We start from the raw sequence: 13165 nt of genomic DNA on the forward strand, positions 1-13165 counted from the left end.
TGTTTTCTGGACCTTTTATGCAAGAACTAGATGCGTGGCATGCCATGGCACATAAGCAGACCTTTATGAACATGCTCACAGGAGCAGCTCTATGCTTTTCCCCAGCACTAGATCTGAATCAGTGGGAATGAAGTATATTTTAAGTTCTGTTTGCAAGGATAAAATGAAATCTAGAAAGTATGTATGCAGGGATAAATTAATGGGATGACAGTGAAATTTATCATCCTTATATAACCAGTAAAGGCTTAAGGGAACAAGGATTCAGGCTGTTATCTGATGGCATCTTTGAGTGGTACTATACACAGTCAGGTAATTACCCATAGCTTGCTCACATTTTCCATGCTGTGTCTGTCTCCAGCTTTGTATAAACACTGTGTCAAAATATTTCAGTCATGAACTTTGCCAGTTGGTGAAATGTAGATGGAGCAAAGTAATTAAGAGTTGCTTAGAAATTTCCTTACAAAGCATTTTTCCACTGAAAAATGCTAGTTTGTACAAAACAGATTTTATGAAGCCATGAGTTTTGTTAAAGTTCTGTTTTCTGAAGACATGCATTCCAATTGCCCACTACAAAATAATTGTCACTTTCTTCTAAAACTAATATACATACTACTACTCATATTAATTTATAAGGCAAACTTTAAACTTTTCTATTTTATGGGAATAGGTTTTGTTTCACATTCAAAAGGGCTTACATTTTTGTTTTGTTTTGCATAATGTTTTCATTTCATAATGGTGTTTTCACAAAGAAAACCTGCATCACAGCTCTTCCGAGTAACACCAGTTTGCACAAGGGACCCCCTCTGAATAGCAACGACATGCTTCAGACTATCTTTTTTACTCCACAAGTATCAGAGTGGTTAAGGCTGAACCATATTTCTCACATTACTGGAACAAATAATTTTTTCCTCTAAGAAGTGCTGCACCTAGAATTATGGACCTATGTCCCATACTATCCATAAGCGTTGATAAAACTGCTGAAATACTTAGAGTGGGCAAGGAAGTCAAGACATCTGTCCCATTACACAGAAAAAAATTTCTGAACATCCTAGATTGTTGTGAAAGTCTCAATCAAGGTGGAGCATGAAGGGCTTAACTCATTACAGCTCCTATTTGTTCAGAACCAGAAAGTAAATTGTTGGATTACCAAGAGCTCTGGAAGAGAAGTGTTTTTCTATATGTACTGTGGGTCATGTTTGTGGAAAATGAAAATCTGTAAGTATGACATGCAGATTAGGATGCTGAGAGAGAAAGACACGAGTGAGGATTTAGAGTATCAGGAAAGTTAAAAGCAATAGCAGAAAACTGTGACAGTGGGGTTTAAGAGGTACAGAACAGCCACGGAAATCCTAGAGGTTGAAGTAGCCTGGGTAAAACAGAAGAAAAACATGGACACAAACAGAACTGAACTGCCTGGGTTCATGAGAGCAGGTACTGAAAGAAAAGCATGCTCCAAGAGTTCATCAGAACCGCATGGTGCCAGAACCACTACACAGGAAGAGGCAACAACTCGTACCACACAACTCACCAAGCTCCAGCTTGAAACTAGTCAGGGTTGCTTACTCCCTGTTTCTGAGCCTCCTTATACTAAGGGCAGAGAACCTAAGTTTCATCTAAATCCACCAATGGCTCTGTCCCCACTATATGCTGCAGTCCAAGAGCTTCTTTCTTTCTCACCCCCGCCACTACCTGCCGCCCTGACGCGGAGCCACAGCACAGCGGCCCCCCTTCCCCTCCCTGTCAGGCCGGCCCTGCTCTCTGACAGCTGCCTACAGCTGACCATGGCGAGAGGAGCGAGGCCCCCAGAGTACCGGGGGCAGCCCAGCTGGGCTGAAGGTCAGAGGTGTATGTAGAGGCCCGGAGGGCGCAGGCTGTCCTGGCCGGCCCCCACCTCACTTCCAGCGCTGCCTCCTCCGCTGAGGAGCAGCATCGGTCGCCCGGGGCCTCGGCGCAAGGCTCCTCATCAGCCGCCTCCATCGCCCCACACCGCCGGCCTGTTTGCACCCGTCTCCTAGAAACAAGAACAGCTCCTACCATTAGCTGACGCGACACCTCGCGCCAGGCTTAAAGCAGACAGCTGATTGGCCTGCCCCCGTGCGCCAGCCAACCAACCAGCACGGGAAGGTATTTAAAGGGCCAGCAGCGCCAGAGGGAGGGGGCAGTAGGGTGTTTGTTTGTGGGTGGGACGGGTCGTTGTGATGTGTTGAGTCGCGCAGTCGGTAGCATACCTAACTGTCTCACATAGGCAGCGACCTATGTTTAATGCGGTAATTCTGCCTGTAAGTCACAGACATCTGTGACATCTGTAATCTTTTAACGTGGGTAATCATTATTGCTGTGTCCAGAAAGCAGTGGTTTTATCAGATAGAGGGGCCAGCCTTGGGGGAGTAGTCATGGGTTCTGTTCCTCAGCTACCCCATGGGTCCTTGCTGTGGCCATGCATGTGCTGCTCTGGTTCCAGTGGTGTTTAGCCTTTTGCTTGGTGAGGCAGTTACACCTGTTTTCCCCTCACTTCTTGTGGTTTTCCTTGCATGAGGTACTGCAGTTGTTCTTGCAGTGCATAAGGTGGTGCTCCTGAAGCTTCAAGGAGAGCTGAGAAGCTGACCACTGGAAAGAAGGGACAGTAGGAACCTCCAAGTATTTTAAAAGCAGAATTAGTAGTAACACTTCCTTTTCCCTGTCCCAAAGGGAGAAATGTTACTTAGCGTTTTGCTTATGTTGGCTCATTATTACTTATCTATGTGGTGACGGTGTGCAGTGTTGTGACACTACTGTGCACTCAGTGCTATACAGCATGATGGAGGGTGGCACTCCTGTCCAGAGGCAGCAGGACAAACCCTGTACCTTATCTCTTGTCTCTGCAGGTGTTCTGTATGCCATGTGAAACTAAGATGGGGTGAGGAAATAGACTTATTTTTCCATGGTGCCTTTGAGGAGCTACTGCAGCAGGCAGATCTTGTGATGCTGCTTTGGGCTCCTGCGTGCCTGTCTCTAGGCTGTGAGTTAGCAGGTTGCCTGTGTTGTTCTTAATTGCTGAAAGAAACTTCAAATGAATTTTCTTTTTTTCATGACCCAAAATGTTGCTGAATCTTTCCTAAGGGCAGGCACTCAGAGGAATGAGAAATAAGTCCTCTAGTCCTCTAACATTTTTTTTTTGATAGGAGGAGAAATTTATTTTGTTGGCAAAGGACATCTTATGTATAGCTTCTGTTTGCCCAGGGGCATGGCAGGCTTGTGCAGTCAATTACCACTCCCTTTCACTGCTTGAGCTGCTTATTAATTACATAATCAAACAGCAATGACTTAACAAAAAATCACGTTATTCGTCCATTCAAATGGATAATGGTGTTAGGTTCATGGTCACTTGACTAGCAGCCTTCTCAGTGTTTGCCTGCAGGAGAGATCACCACAGAAAACACTGGTGTCTGTGACATAATGCCTGAGGCCCAACTCCAGTGACAAAACCAAACCAAAAGTCAGCAACAGGCAAAATTTCCTCACTGGGCAAGCACAGATCCAGTGATGAGACTGGAGATGCTCCAGTTCTTCTAATTAGCCTTGGGGGGTTGGCAGAGAGGTGTCCTTTGCTAGGAAGGCCAGGAGTTTCCTTCCCTTCGGCTGCCCCAGCCCTCTGATGCCTACAAGTGTACTGTTTCCTAATAACATACAGCTTTGGCCTGGAGGCTGCGTGGAAGTATGTGGAGGCCCATGAAGGGAAACATTTTAATTCTGGGACCATAGATCAACTTGGACATAGTGAAATAAATGCATTAAGAGGAAAGCTCCTCAATTTCCGCTATTATAGTCTGGGAAAAGCTGGTACAAGGAAGGCCCTGGTGCCCTTATCTCTGCTGAAGAGGGAGGAAAAGGGATGGAGAGAACTTCAGTCTGTGCTTCAGGTTTTTTCCTCTATGCACATACTGATGCTCACAGAGATCATGTTTGCAGAAGCAAGCATGAATCCCTCCATGGCTGCAAGGTAGTAATTAAATTAAATCTAACTTTTGGTGTGCCCCCTTGCCCGTTAGGTTATCTGTTGCCTCCTTTTGGGTTTTCATTGTGAAACAGTATAGCTGTAGGAAAGAGAAACTCTCCCTGTTACCCTCAGGGTAGGACTGATTGGATTTTGAAGGGCAACAGGTGATGCAGTGCTGCTGGAGCCGGAGAAGACCCTGCCCAGGTGGGAAGGGAAGCAGAGGCAGGCCTGGTGCCTCACCAGCTGCTGGAGGCACCACTTGGAAAAAAAAAAGCAAAGACCAGGCATATGGGGTGTTTTGCCATAGGTTTCCTATTTAAATGGGAGTGCCAGCTGGGGTGGGTTATGCTGAGGTTATAAAGGAGAGTATTCAGAGCAGCGTAACAGTGCCTGCCCCAGCGAGCAGGTCAGCATGTCCGCCGGGGAGGGTGGGCAGCTCAGAGAGGGACCACCGGCGTGCACCATGCTCCTTCCCAGGCAACCCGAGCTTCCCCCCCCCCCCGAGGGCCACCCACCGGCGGCAGTGCCACCTGGGGGGCGGGCATGGCTCCGCACAGCCCCGCCACAGCGCCGCCGGCCCGCGCTCCCCGGCCCGCGCTGCGCTGAGGGGCGGAGGGTCCCGCCCTGTGGGCGGTGCCGGCGGGGGTGCGGCGGGGCACGGCGCGGCACATCGCCGTAGCGTATCGCCGTAGCGTATCGCCATGGCGGGCGAGCACTCTCGCAGCCTGGGCAAGGGTAAGCCCCGCCGGGCAGGCAGCCGCATCGCCTCAGCGGGGGCGGGCGGCCTGCGCAGGGGGCGCGGGGCTGTGCGCCAGGCGAGTAAGGGCTGTAACGGTCTCCTCTCCCCTCAGGTAGCGCGGCCCCGGGGCCGGTGCCCGAGGGGGTGATCCGGCTGTACAGCATGCGGTTCTGCCCCTTCGCCCAGAGGGCGCGTCTCGTCCTCCGCGCCAAGGGCATCAGGTGAGGCCTCCCGGCGGGCCGGCGCGGCGCCCCTTGCTCCCCTCAGGGCCTGGGGGCTCCACGGGACCGGGGGGGCGGCTCAAGCCTCTCTTCTTCCTTGGGCCTCCAAAATGGTTTTTAACAAAACATCCCTGAAAGAGCTGGCAGAAAAGAGGTGTCTGTGTTGAGTTTGCTGTAAAGCTCGATCTTCTTCAGACTTTATTTTTGGAGAGGGGCCTTGCTGAAGTGGGAAGTAGGCAGGCTGTGTATGAAATACATTATGTAAAGGCCCAATGTAAATCTGTAGGGAAAAACTCCAAGCTGATGGTTTTTTTTTCTCACCTGACATCCGGAATGTTTACAATAACGGCATTTGAACTTGTCCTGGGTAAATGTGACTGGTGCTTTAATGGATGTTGTTGTTAGTTTTGATGTAAGATGCAGTGAAAATCCTGGGAGATTTGAATATGCAGTGTTTCTGTTATACTGTTGCATACTAGCACACAACAGTGAGCAAGCAGCACCTTAAAAATTTGAGGAACATACTGTGTATATATATAACATGTATAAAATTATACAATGTGATGTTTTCTCATTCTTGTGCTGTAGTAAGTTAATGGCATTAAGTACTTGTGTCTGTTTCTTTTTCAAGATAGCCATATCATTTCAGTGTTTTTCGATGGGTACTAATGCTTCCTTCAGTTTACAGCTTTAGAGTAACAGGTTTTTCCACCTTTTTCTGGTTCCCACCCAGTCCCAGGCCTGCCAACAGTTTGTTTACCAGCACAGGGCTGCGAGTTCATGTTAGCGCAGTGAATGCTTACCACTCAGTTCTGCTGACAGCAAGATGAGTGTTGTTTTGTTTCTTCTTGGGTCTTCTTTCAAAGGAGTAGGTGCATGGAAACTAGCTCAGTTTAATTCTGTCTTTATTTAATGTCTTTGAACTGATTGTTGGAGCTGGGACATTTGTTTTAGCATAGTGATTTTGGAGGGGTTTTATGGCTATCTAAATGTGGCAGTCACTTTCTGGTAACTTTTAGTTGTTTTGAAGGTTCAGCTGTATTTAGGAGACCTTTGGGCTTACTAGGAATTTTCTGGGGTCATGCATGTAACGCAGCATGTAACTTATGGTTTGTTAATTTAACGTAGGCATATGTCCCATGTATTTTTTTTATCAACTCTATTTGCCTTTCCCTAAACACTTGTTCTGTGTGAGGCCATAGGTGGGGGAGATAGGTAGGTAGGATGCTCTCCTGATTTGCTCTGTGGTGTAATGTCGGGTTAAAGTTTAGCTGCATTTCTTAATTAGAGGGTAGCTTATTTGCAGTCAAATGCTTCTTTCTTAGAAGAACGTGCATGTGATAAGTGCTGCATTCTGAGCTTGACCTTTGTTTTCAGCATGATTATAAAGGCTGCCTATCTTGTGCTTGCAGACTGTCCATACGTCTTTTATTAGTTTAACAAACATCTCATTGTAACTCAGTGCGGATTTTCTCCAGAAAACAGAAGTGCCCCCGGCAGTAATTCTACCTCTCAAATGGCTGGTCCTGCAAAGGACTTCAGTGAAGACAAGGGGGAGCAGGGGAGCAAGGATTCAGCCTCTCAAGTATTGTAGCTATTGAGGTGTAATGACTGAGCCTGTTTAGGTCTTGTTTCTTTTCCTTTTTTAGCTATGAAGTAATCAACATCAATCTGAAGAACAAACCTGACTGGTTCTTTGAGAAGAATCCCTTTGGGCTGGTTCCTGTTCTGGAGACCAGCAAGGGCCAGCTGATTTATGAGTCGCCAATCACTTGCGAATATTTGGATGAAGCATTTCCAGGGAAGAAGCTGATGCCTTCGGACCCGTATGAGCGAGCCTTTCAGAAGATGCTCTTGGAACATTTCTCAAAGGTACTGCATGATCATTGTGGGATTCAGTTTCTTACCTTACCATAGCATCAAGAACTGCAGCTCTGTTGCCAATGCTGCTTTTATGCTTTAAGGCAGGTCTTACGTCTGGGAAAAGCATTCAGATAACTGGAGGGGTTATTTGCAGTCTCTTGCTGTGAGCACCTACAAACCATGGTGTGTCTGAATTGCTCCCTGCGTTTATGTGTGGGGATGGATGCAGGAGAACAGCAAAACTAGTGAAAGTATGTGACTGAGGCAGGATTTTGAGCATCCTACAATAGGGCAAAGGTTAGTAGACCAAACCAGCTGACTGCTTGAGACCTAGGTAGTGACAACTGCTGTATTTTAATCCAAGTCTTTCTGTAGGAAGTGCATTGTGAATGTGGAATGTGAAGAGTGCCTGAGAGAGCCTACAACCATGGGTGAGAGATGTCAGGTGGCTATAGACATGGGATGTATATAAGAAGACTGGTTTTGGCCTTCCAGAGGGGTTGGAGGTGGGCAGCTGTGGCTGACTGGAAGTAACCTCTGTACAAGCATGTGCTTTGAAGGGTATAGGAAGTGAAAGAAGTCAGCTTAGATATAAGGAAGCAATGGAAGATGCAAAGAGATGTGGACAAAAAAGGGGGTAGAAAGGAGTATATATTTACGATAGGTCTTTCTGAATAAGCATGATGAGAAGAGGGTTACAGGGAAGCACGTTGCAAGAACCCAAACATGCACTGAGTGTTGGTTGTATGAATGACATCTTAGAAAAATGTTTGTCTGTGAACATGTGTTAAGTTTGGCCATTGCACAACTTTCTGGTGCTGTATGATAATTTCTCTGGCAGTTACCAAATCAGAAAATGCACAGGTTTGTAGAAGCTTGCATATCCTGGGCTGCCTGTCTCTTTCTTAAAGTACCTTAAGTGTTGATAGTTAAAGTGCATTTGGGTTTCAGAAATGTGTAACTGGGAAAAGAGTACCACTCTGCGCCTTGCTACCTTTTTTTGCTACTTTTTTGGTAAGCGTGTACAAATGGGAAACATGTTCTTTTCATTGTTCTCTTTACTACAAGACTAAAATCCATTAGTATTTGCATTCATTCTTCCTTTAAGCCTTTTCTTACCTTTTCTGAAGTATAAAAGGTTTTTATTAGTAGACTTTCTTTAACTCTATAAAGTTAAAGCTTTTAAGATTTAACTTGCATCTGGTATCTTAACATCTAACTTAACGTTTTAAGCTCTGACTGACTTGCTTGTATTACTGTAATAGGAACATTAAAAACTTTATACTTCCATTTGAATAGATAACGCCCATAGTTTTCAAGTATTTTGTGGCAGTCAAAGATGGTCAGGATGCCACGGCACTGAAAGCAGAGATTGCTGAAAAGTTTGGCAAACTTGAAGAGGTAAGAGTATTTCATGATAATGAGCAGGTTGCCTGTCTTTGTATGATCCCTGTTTTCTTTCGTGCTTTGTCCTTTGGACTGCATCTTTTCTCATTACAGCAAGGAACAATCTTTCAATTTACACCCCCCAGCCTAGGATACACAACAGCACCATTAGCATAAATTCCAAGTAGCTAAACTAAACTTCATCTGTAATGAAGGCTGTGTGTCCTTGTGAAGTTCTTTTTAATTCTAGCTGACTGTTGTTTTAGATATTCTGCTTTAAATGCAAGGAGACCTTGCAGCATGTTCTAAGAGCAAGAGCTGAGGAGTTGGAGCTGCTGTAGAGCATCTGTGCTGTAGCTCTGCTGAAATGAGTGCAGGTACCCTGGTGATGATATAAAATCTTTTTCCTTCCAGAGCTTGTTTTTGTTGGGGTAGGGGGAAGCAGAATGTAATCTGTCACTTGCAAAAATGCAGCCCTGGGCCATGTTCTGCTGCTGGTGGTGTAATGCAACTTTAGCAGAGCTCCAGAAAGTGTCGGGTGGCTTTGATGCCATACTAGTAACAATCTGTGTCAGCAGTTGTTCTCAGCTAGTCTGAACAGCTGTTGGACTTGCCTTTATCATGAACCCATTTCTTCTGTGTCTTTAGTAGCCATGACTAATGCTTGTCTGTCTTGATCAAGAAGCATTCCTCCAGAGTGTTTCTTTTCTGGTGCAAAGCTACCAGTAGCTTTTTAGTACTTTTCCTAGTTCTCCCAACAGCCCTGTGCATTCTGCTTTCTCAGCCCCTCGAGTTGCCAAAGTAAAATTGTTTTCAGGGTAGTCTTGTCTGTCTGATCAGGCTGATGCTAGAGTAGTGCAGATGACAAATGAGTTGTTGGGGGAAGCTATGTGTGTTTCACATCAGTGAAATACAGATCTAACAAACATTAAGGAAGAATTAACCTTCTTCCTGCTTTATTAATGCTGTGAAGTACTTGCTGCTCCTTCAGTGTCAGTGTCTATTTTGCTATACCCTGAAGGGCTTTGCAGCATCAGCTGAAGGTCGGCTGAGGATGGGAGGAAGGAACAGAGCCATTCAAACTTCACTCAGCCTACTGCGAGAGATACTCAAGAAGGGAGGTGTTTTCAAACGCGTTTGTTTAGTTTGCTGCTATACGGCAGAGGGAGCTGTGTTCCCATCTCTGCAACTGTGCAACTGCTGGGTTACATTCTGCCAGAGGCCTGGGAATTCAAAGAGCTTGATGCTTCCTGAAGGACTGCTTTAAAATTTCTGCTAGATCGTGGGGATTAGGGGACAGGGTGTAAATGCCATAGGAGTATAGTGTTGTGTGTCCAAAAAGACAGATTTGTAAGGTCTCTCAACTTCTACCTCTAAAATGCCAAAGTGCCTGAAAACAGAGGAGCTAGTTTTATGACAGAAGAGACCAGGCTCTGGAGGATCCTTGAAGGATGTTAAATTTGAATGACCACGGCACTTGAAATGTATCAGAAACATAAATGTGACAGGAGAACTTGCTGCATTCTTTGTGGCCCTGCTTTCTATGCTGAGCTGTGGGGAACTCATTTTGGTGTATGTGTGTGTTATTCTTGCTTTCTGTTCCCTGTGCTCCTGGAATCAAAGCCAGCTCTAGCTGTAATGTTAGAAATGCTTTCCTGATACCACTTGGCCTCGAGTGCCATGGGAAAAGTCCCTGCTAAAATGGAGTTCTAATTTACCTGGATGTTAAATTTAGCTAGATTTATTGCTCAAGAAATGCATGTGTATTGTTACATTTGATTAGTCTGTGCTGTTAATGCTTTTTGACAGGTAAGAAATCATGAACTGACAGATTGTGAGAGCTAAATGCCTTTTTGTTTGTGCAAAGACTGCAGCCTCACTAGTGATTAATATTTTTTGACAGTTTTTGAACCTCTGGAGAAGAGCTGAACTGACAGTGTATGAAATAGTTAAGGTTGATACTGCAGCTGGTTTACTGACTAGCTCTGACTCCCCAGATATTGCATGCACAGGAGAAATGTGCTGTATCTCCATTATTTGCTGTCTGATCCCTTCAGTATGCCTGCATTCCATTACAGCTTTTTGTTAGTGTTCTGTTGTGGTAATTTTCCTTCTGAGGGCAATTATCATCTCTCACAGATTCTGTCCAAACGCAACACTGTGTTTTATGGTGGGGACTCAATCTCCATGCTTGACTACATGATCTGGCCATGGTTTGAACGTCTGGAACCATTCCAGCTGAAGGAGTGAGTACCTTGCCTAGCTTCTAGTGTGTACTGAAGTGCCTCAACATAAATATTCTTTGCATACACTTTGCAGCAGTGGGCCACTCTTGGGAGCTGCTGAAGAAAGTTTGTATTGTGTAACAGTTTGGGGGAAGCATCTTCTCAAAGAGATGAGTTGTTCAGGGATCTTCTGTAAACAAACTTTCTTTCACCAGGCCTGTTTTCCTGTGAAATAGTTTTGACAGATCTGGAAGAAGTGGTCAAAGTACAGGACTTCCCATTCCTAACATCATAAATGAAAATGATCTTTGTTTGAAGGGGATGGAGTTGTGGAGGCCTAGATTCAAAGTTCTTGGTCCAAAACTTAAGAGTTGAAATGCAGTCTTCTTTTTGGAAATCCTAGTTGACAAAGGAGAGTGATGTTGTTTTGAAATGGGTGAACTGTTACCCTATCTTGCTGTAGCTAATAGATTTGTCCCTCTTGTAATAGCATTTTTTTAATATATAAACAAATGTATTGGTCTGTTATATCCTTAAACAGATCCAGTTACCATGGTATTGCATTAATATGTAGGGAAATGGTATCAAAGGAGAACTATTTTATAGCTGGCTTAGAACTGGACTAAAGAGTCAGCTTGTATGAGGAGGTGGGTAATAAAAGCATAAGATGAGTATAGAACAGTTAGTATTACCCTGGTGCCTGAACTATTCTTGAAGAACAAGAAAGACACATGGAATTTTTACCATTGAAACTCTGGGATGCTGTAAAATGAGAACGATACTGATGGATGGCTGACCTACTTTGTCTCCTGGAAGGGGAAATATTACAAGCAATATAGGAGCATAAGTCCAGAGTCATTAAGGTATCTGAATGACTGAGGATCTGAGCCATTGTATGTTAAGATGCTTTGTGGGTAAGGGTTAGGAGTTACCTGGCAAGCTATGCATCAACTTGGGAGTTGGAAACTGTAATGCAAAGTACTTTGGTCAGTCTGCTAGAAGAGAATGAAAATAACAATTTAAACTTTTAAACTTTGTTTGCCACGCAGTGGTCTTGGTGATTTTTTTTTTTTTCAAATGTGTCTGTGTGGGTTTGTGGATTTAGTCTGTTAGTCAAATCCTCGGTTTCCTCAATAGGCTGTGTGCATTTTCAGCTGCTGGGTTGCAGGGTAGTGACAAACGGCACAGCTTGTCTTGGTATGCAAGAGAGAGAAGTTGGTGGGTTGTGCAGAACTCAACCGCTGCACACAGCATTTGCTTCAAGAATTGCCATTAACAAGGCATTCCGGAGGGAAGCAGTGGTGTACAAGCCTCTGCCTCAACTCAGAGCAGATGATAATTAAGAGCCGTGTCTTGCAGCAGGGGTAATGTAAGTAAAAACATGCTGGTATCTGGCACAGTAAGTGCTTGTTTGTGTTTTTACTCAGCTTTGCAGTGCACAAGCTCTGTAAGAACTCTTTCACTTTGCAAATGGTAGTCTGTCTTCTGTGATCTGATACGTATTTCCATCACGTGCTCTGAGCTGAACATTATTCTGGGAGGGAGAAAGCAAAACAAGCAGTAAAATAGAACCACACAAGTGGGTTTGTTTCCTTGATGCCCTCCACATTTCCCGTTTGCATTACTCAGTCTCTTTCCTTTTCCCATAGCTCTTTGAGTCACACCCCCAAGCTCCAACGCTGGATGGAGGCCATGAAGGAGGACCCTGCTGTCAAGGCTACAATGACTGACCCACAGATATTCAAGGATTACCTTGAGCTCTATCTGAAGAACAGCCCTGAGGCATGTGATTATGGGCTCTGAGGTGCCAGTAGGCACATGCTTGCTGAAGTGCCAGTGCTTCTTTTCAGTGTGAGCTGTGGGGATGTAGTGTAATTTGGTATGGGTTCTTCTGTGTTTGCGTTTCATAACGGGGAAAAAATCTGTGCTGGAAAGGCTAAGAAGCTGCCTGTGAACTCCATTCCTTCCTGTCAGGAGGAGGATGTGCTGGCTTCAGGCAGGAGATAGAAAGTCATTGTTGGCCATGTATATTGCATGAAGGAAAAATGTTGGCTTTACTCAGAGGTGATGGTCTGTTATCTCTGGCCTTTTTGCAGGCATTGTGGTGGGCACTTCCTGAGCTAACTCTGTTACTTGGTTTAAAAATTGTGATACTGGTGTCCTGAAAATAAATAAAAAGCAGACACTGTTGTCTTTAAATGTAGTTTTTCTTTTGTCTTTCCAGGCAGCTGTTAGTCGCTGGACTGGTTGTGCAGAGAGGAATGAGGCATTGTGAAGGCTAAAACAGATAGTGTGGTCTCTGAAATTAAGATGTGGTAACCTAGTCTAAACTGTCCTCCTCTTTAAACAGTGCTATTGCTAAACCACTGAACTTGCAACCTACCCCCTTATCCCTGCTGAAATCATGTTTGTAGGGACCATCTAGTAATGGCGTCCAGTTTGAGCTAGATATGCTAAGGGGGAGTGTGTGGTTATAATCCTTCTCTGCCCTTCTGAAATAGGGTTGTGTTTATTCTAGGTCCTAAGATGGATTAGGGAGTAAACCCAGCAGAAGCACATTTATTTTCTGTTCCGCTCCAGAACTCAAAGCATTGGTATACATGTCAAGATGTAGGTGAAATCGGAGAACTGAAGTAGGAGGAGTTCAGTCAGAGCATTATGTACTGGTGGTGTCTTGCTGCTGGTGAAGGAATGAAAATGTTCTGTTCCAGCAGGTAAATGGCAGGATCAGAGCATTGCAGTTGGACATCTTTTG

At 44.9% G+C, this 13165-nt stretch overlaps 2 protein-coding genes across 3 annotated transcripts in view; one reads left to right on the forward strand and one right to left on the reverse strand.

The window, feature by feature from the left end:
• Positions 1 to 1994, reverse strand: part of CFAP43 (cilia and flagella associated protein 43) — a 50571-nt gene extending 48577 nt beyond the window's left edge. For both annotated transcript variants that reach the window (XM_027789302.2, XM_027789301.2), the window contains exon 1: positions 1892 to 1994. In XM_027789302.2, coding sequence (XP_027645103.2) covers positions 1892 to 1977 — 86 coding nt within the window. In that variant the 5' untranslated portion in view covers positions 1978 to 1994. The remainder of the gene's footprint in view (positions 1 to 1891) is intronic.
• A 2567-nt stretch (positions 1995 to 4561) lies between these two features.
• Positions 4562 to 12609, forward strand: LOC101914992 (glutathione S-transferase omega-1). Its single transcript, XM_055798011.1, has 6 exons — positions 4562 to 4711; positions 4828 to 4936; positions 6586 to 6808; positions 8099 to 8200; positions 10325 to 10431; positions 12060 to 12609. The coding sequence occupies exons 1-6, from the start codon at positions 4678 to 4680 to the stop codon at positions 12211 to 12213; spliced, it is 729 nt and encodes a 242-aa protein (XP_055653986.1). The 5' UTR covers positions 4562 to 4677; the 3' UTR covers positions 12214 to 12609.
• Positions 12610 to 13165: the final 556 nt, after the last annotated feature.

The sequence above is a fragment of the Falco peregrinus genome, chromosome 1 (genome assembly GCF_023634155.1).
Source record: "Falco peregrinus isolate bFalPer1 chromosome 1, bFalPer1.pri, whole genome shotgun sequence".
Classification (NCBI taxonomy): Eukaryota; Metazoa; Chordata; class Aves; order Falconiformes; family Falconidae; genus Falco; species Falco peregrinus.

What these genes read in the sequence shown, in the direction of transcription:
- LOC101914992 (XM_055798011.1), top strand. Translation starts at nt 4,678, where the DNA reads ATGGCGGGCGAGCACTCTCGCAGCCTGGGCAAGG. An exon ending in CTCCGCGCCAAGGGCATCAG is followed by an intron (nt 4,937 to 6,585) that starts GTGAGGCCTCCC and finishes TTCCTTTTTTAG; the next exon opens with CTATGAAGTAATCAACATCA. An exon ending in AGTTTGGCAAACTTGAAGAG is followed by an intron (nt 8,201 to 10,324) that starts GTAAGAGTATTT and finishes CATCTCTCACAG; the next exon opens with ATTCTGTCCAAACGCAACAC.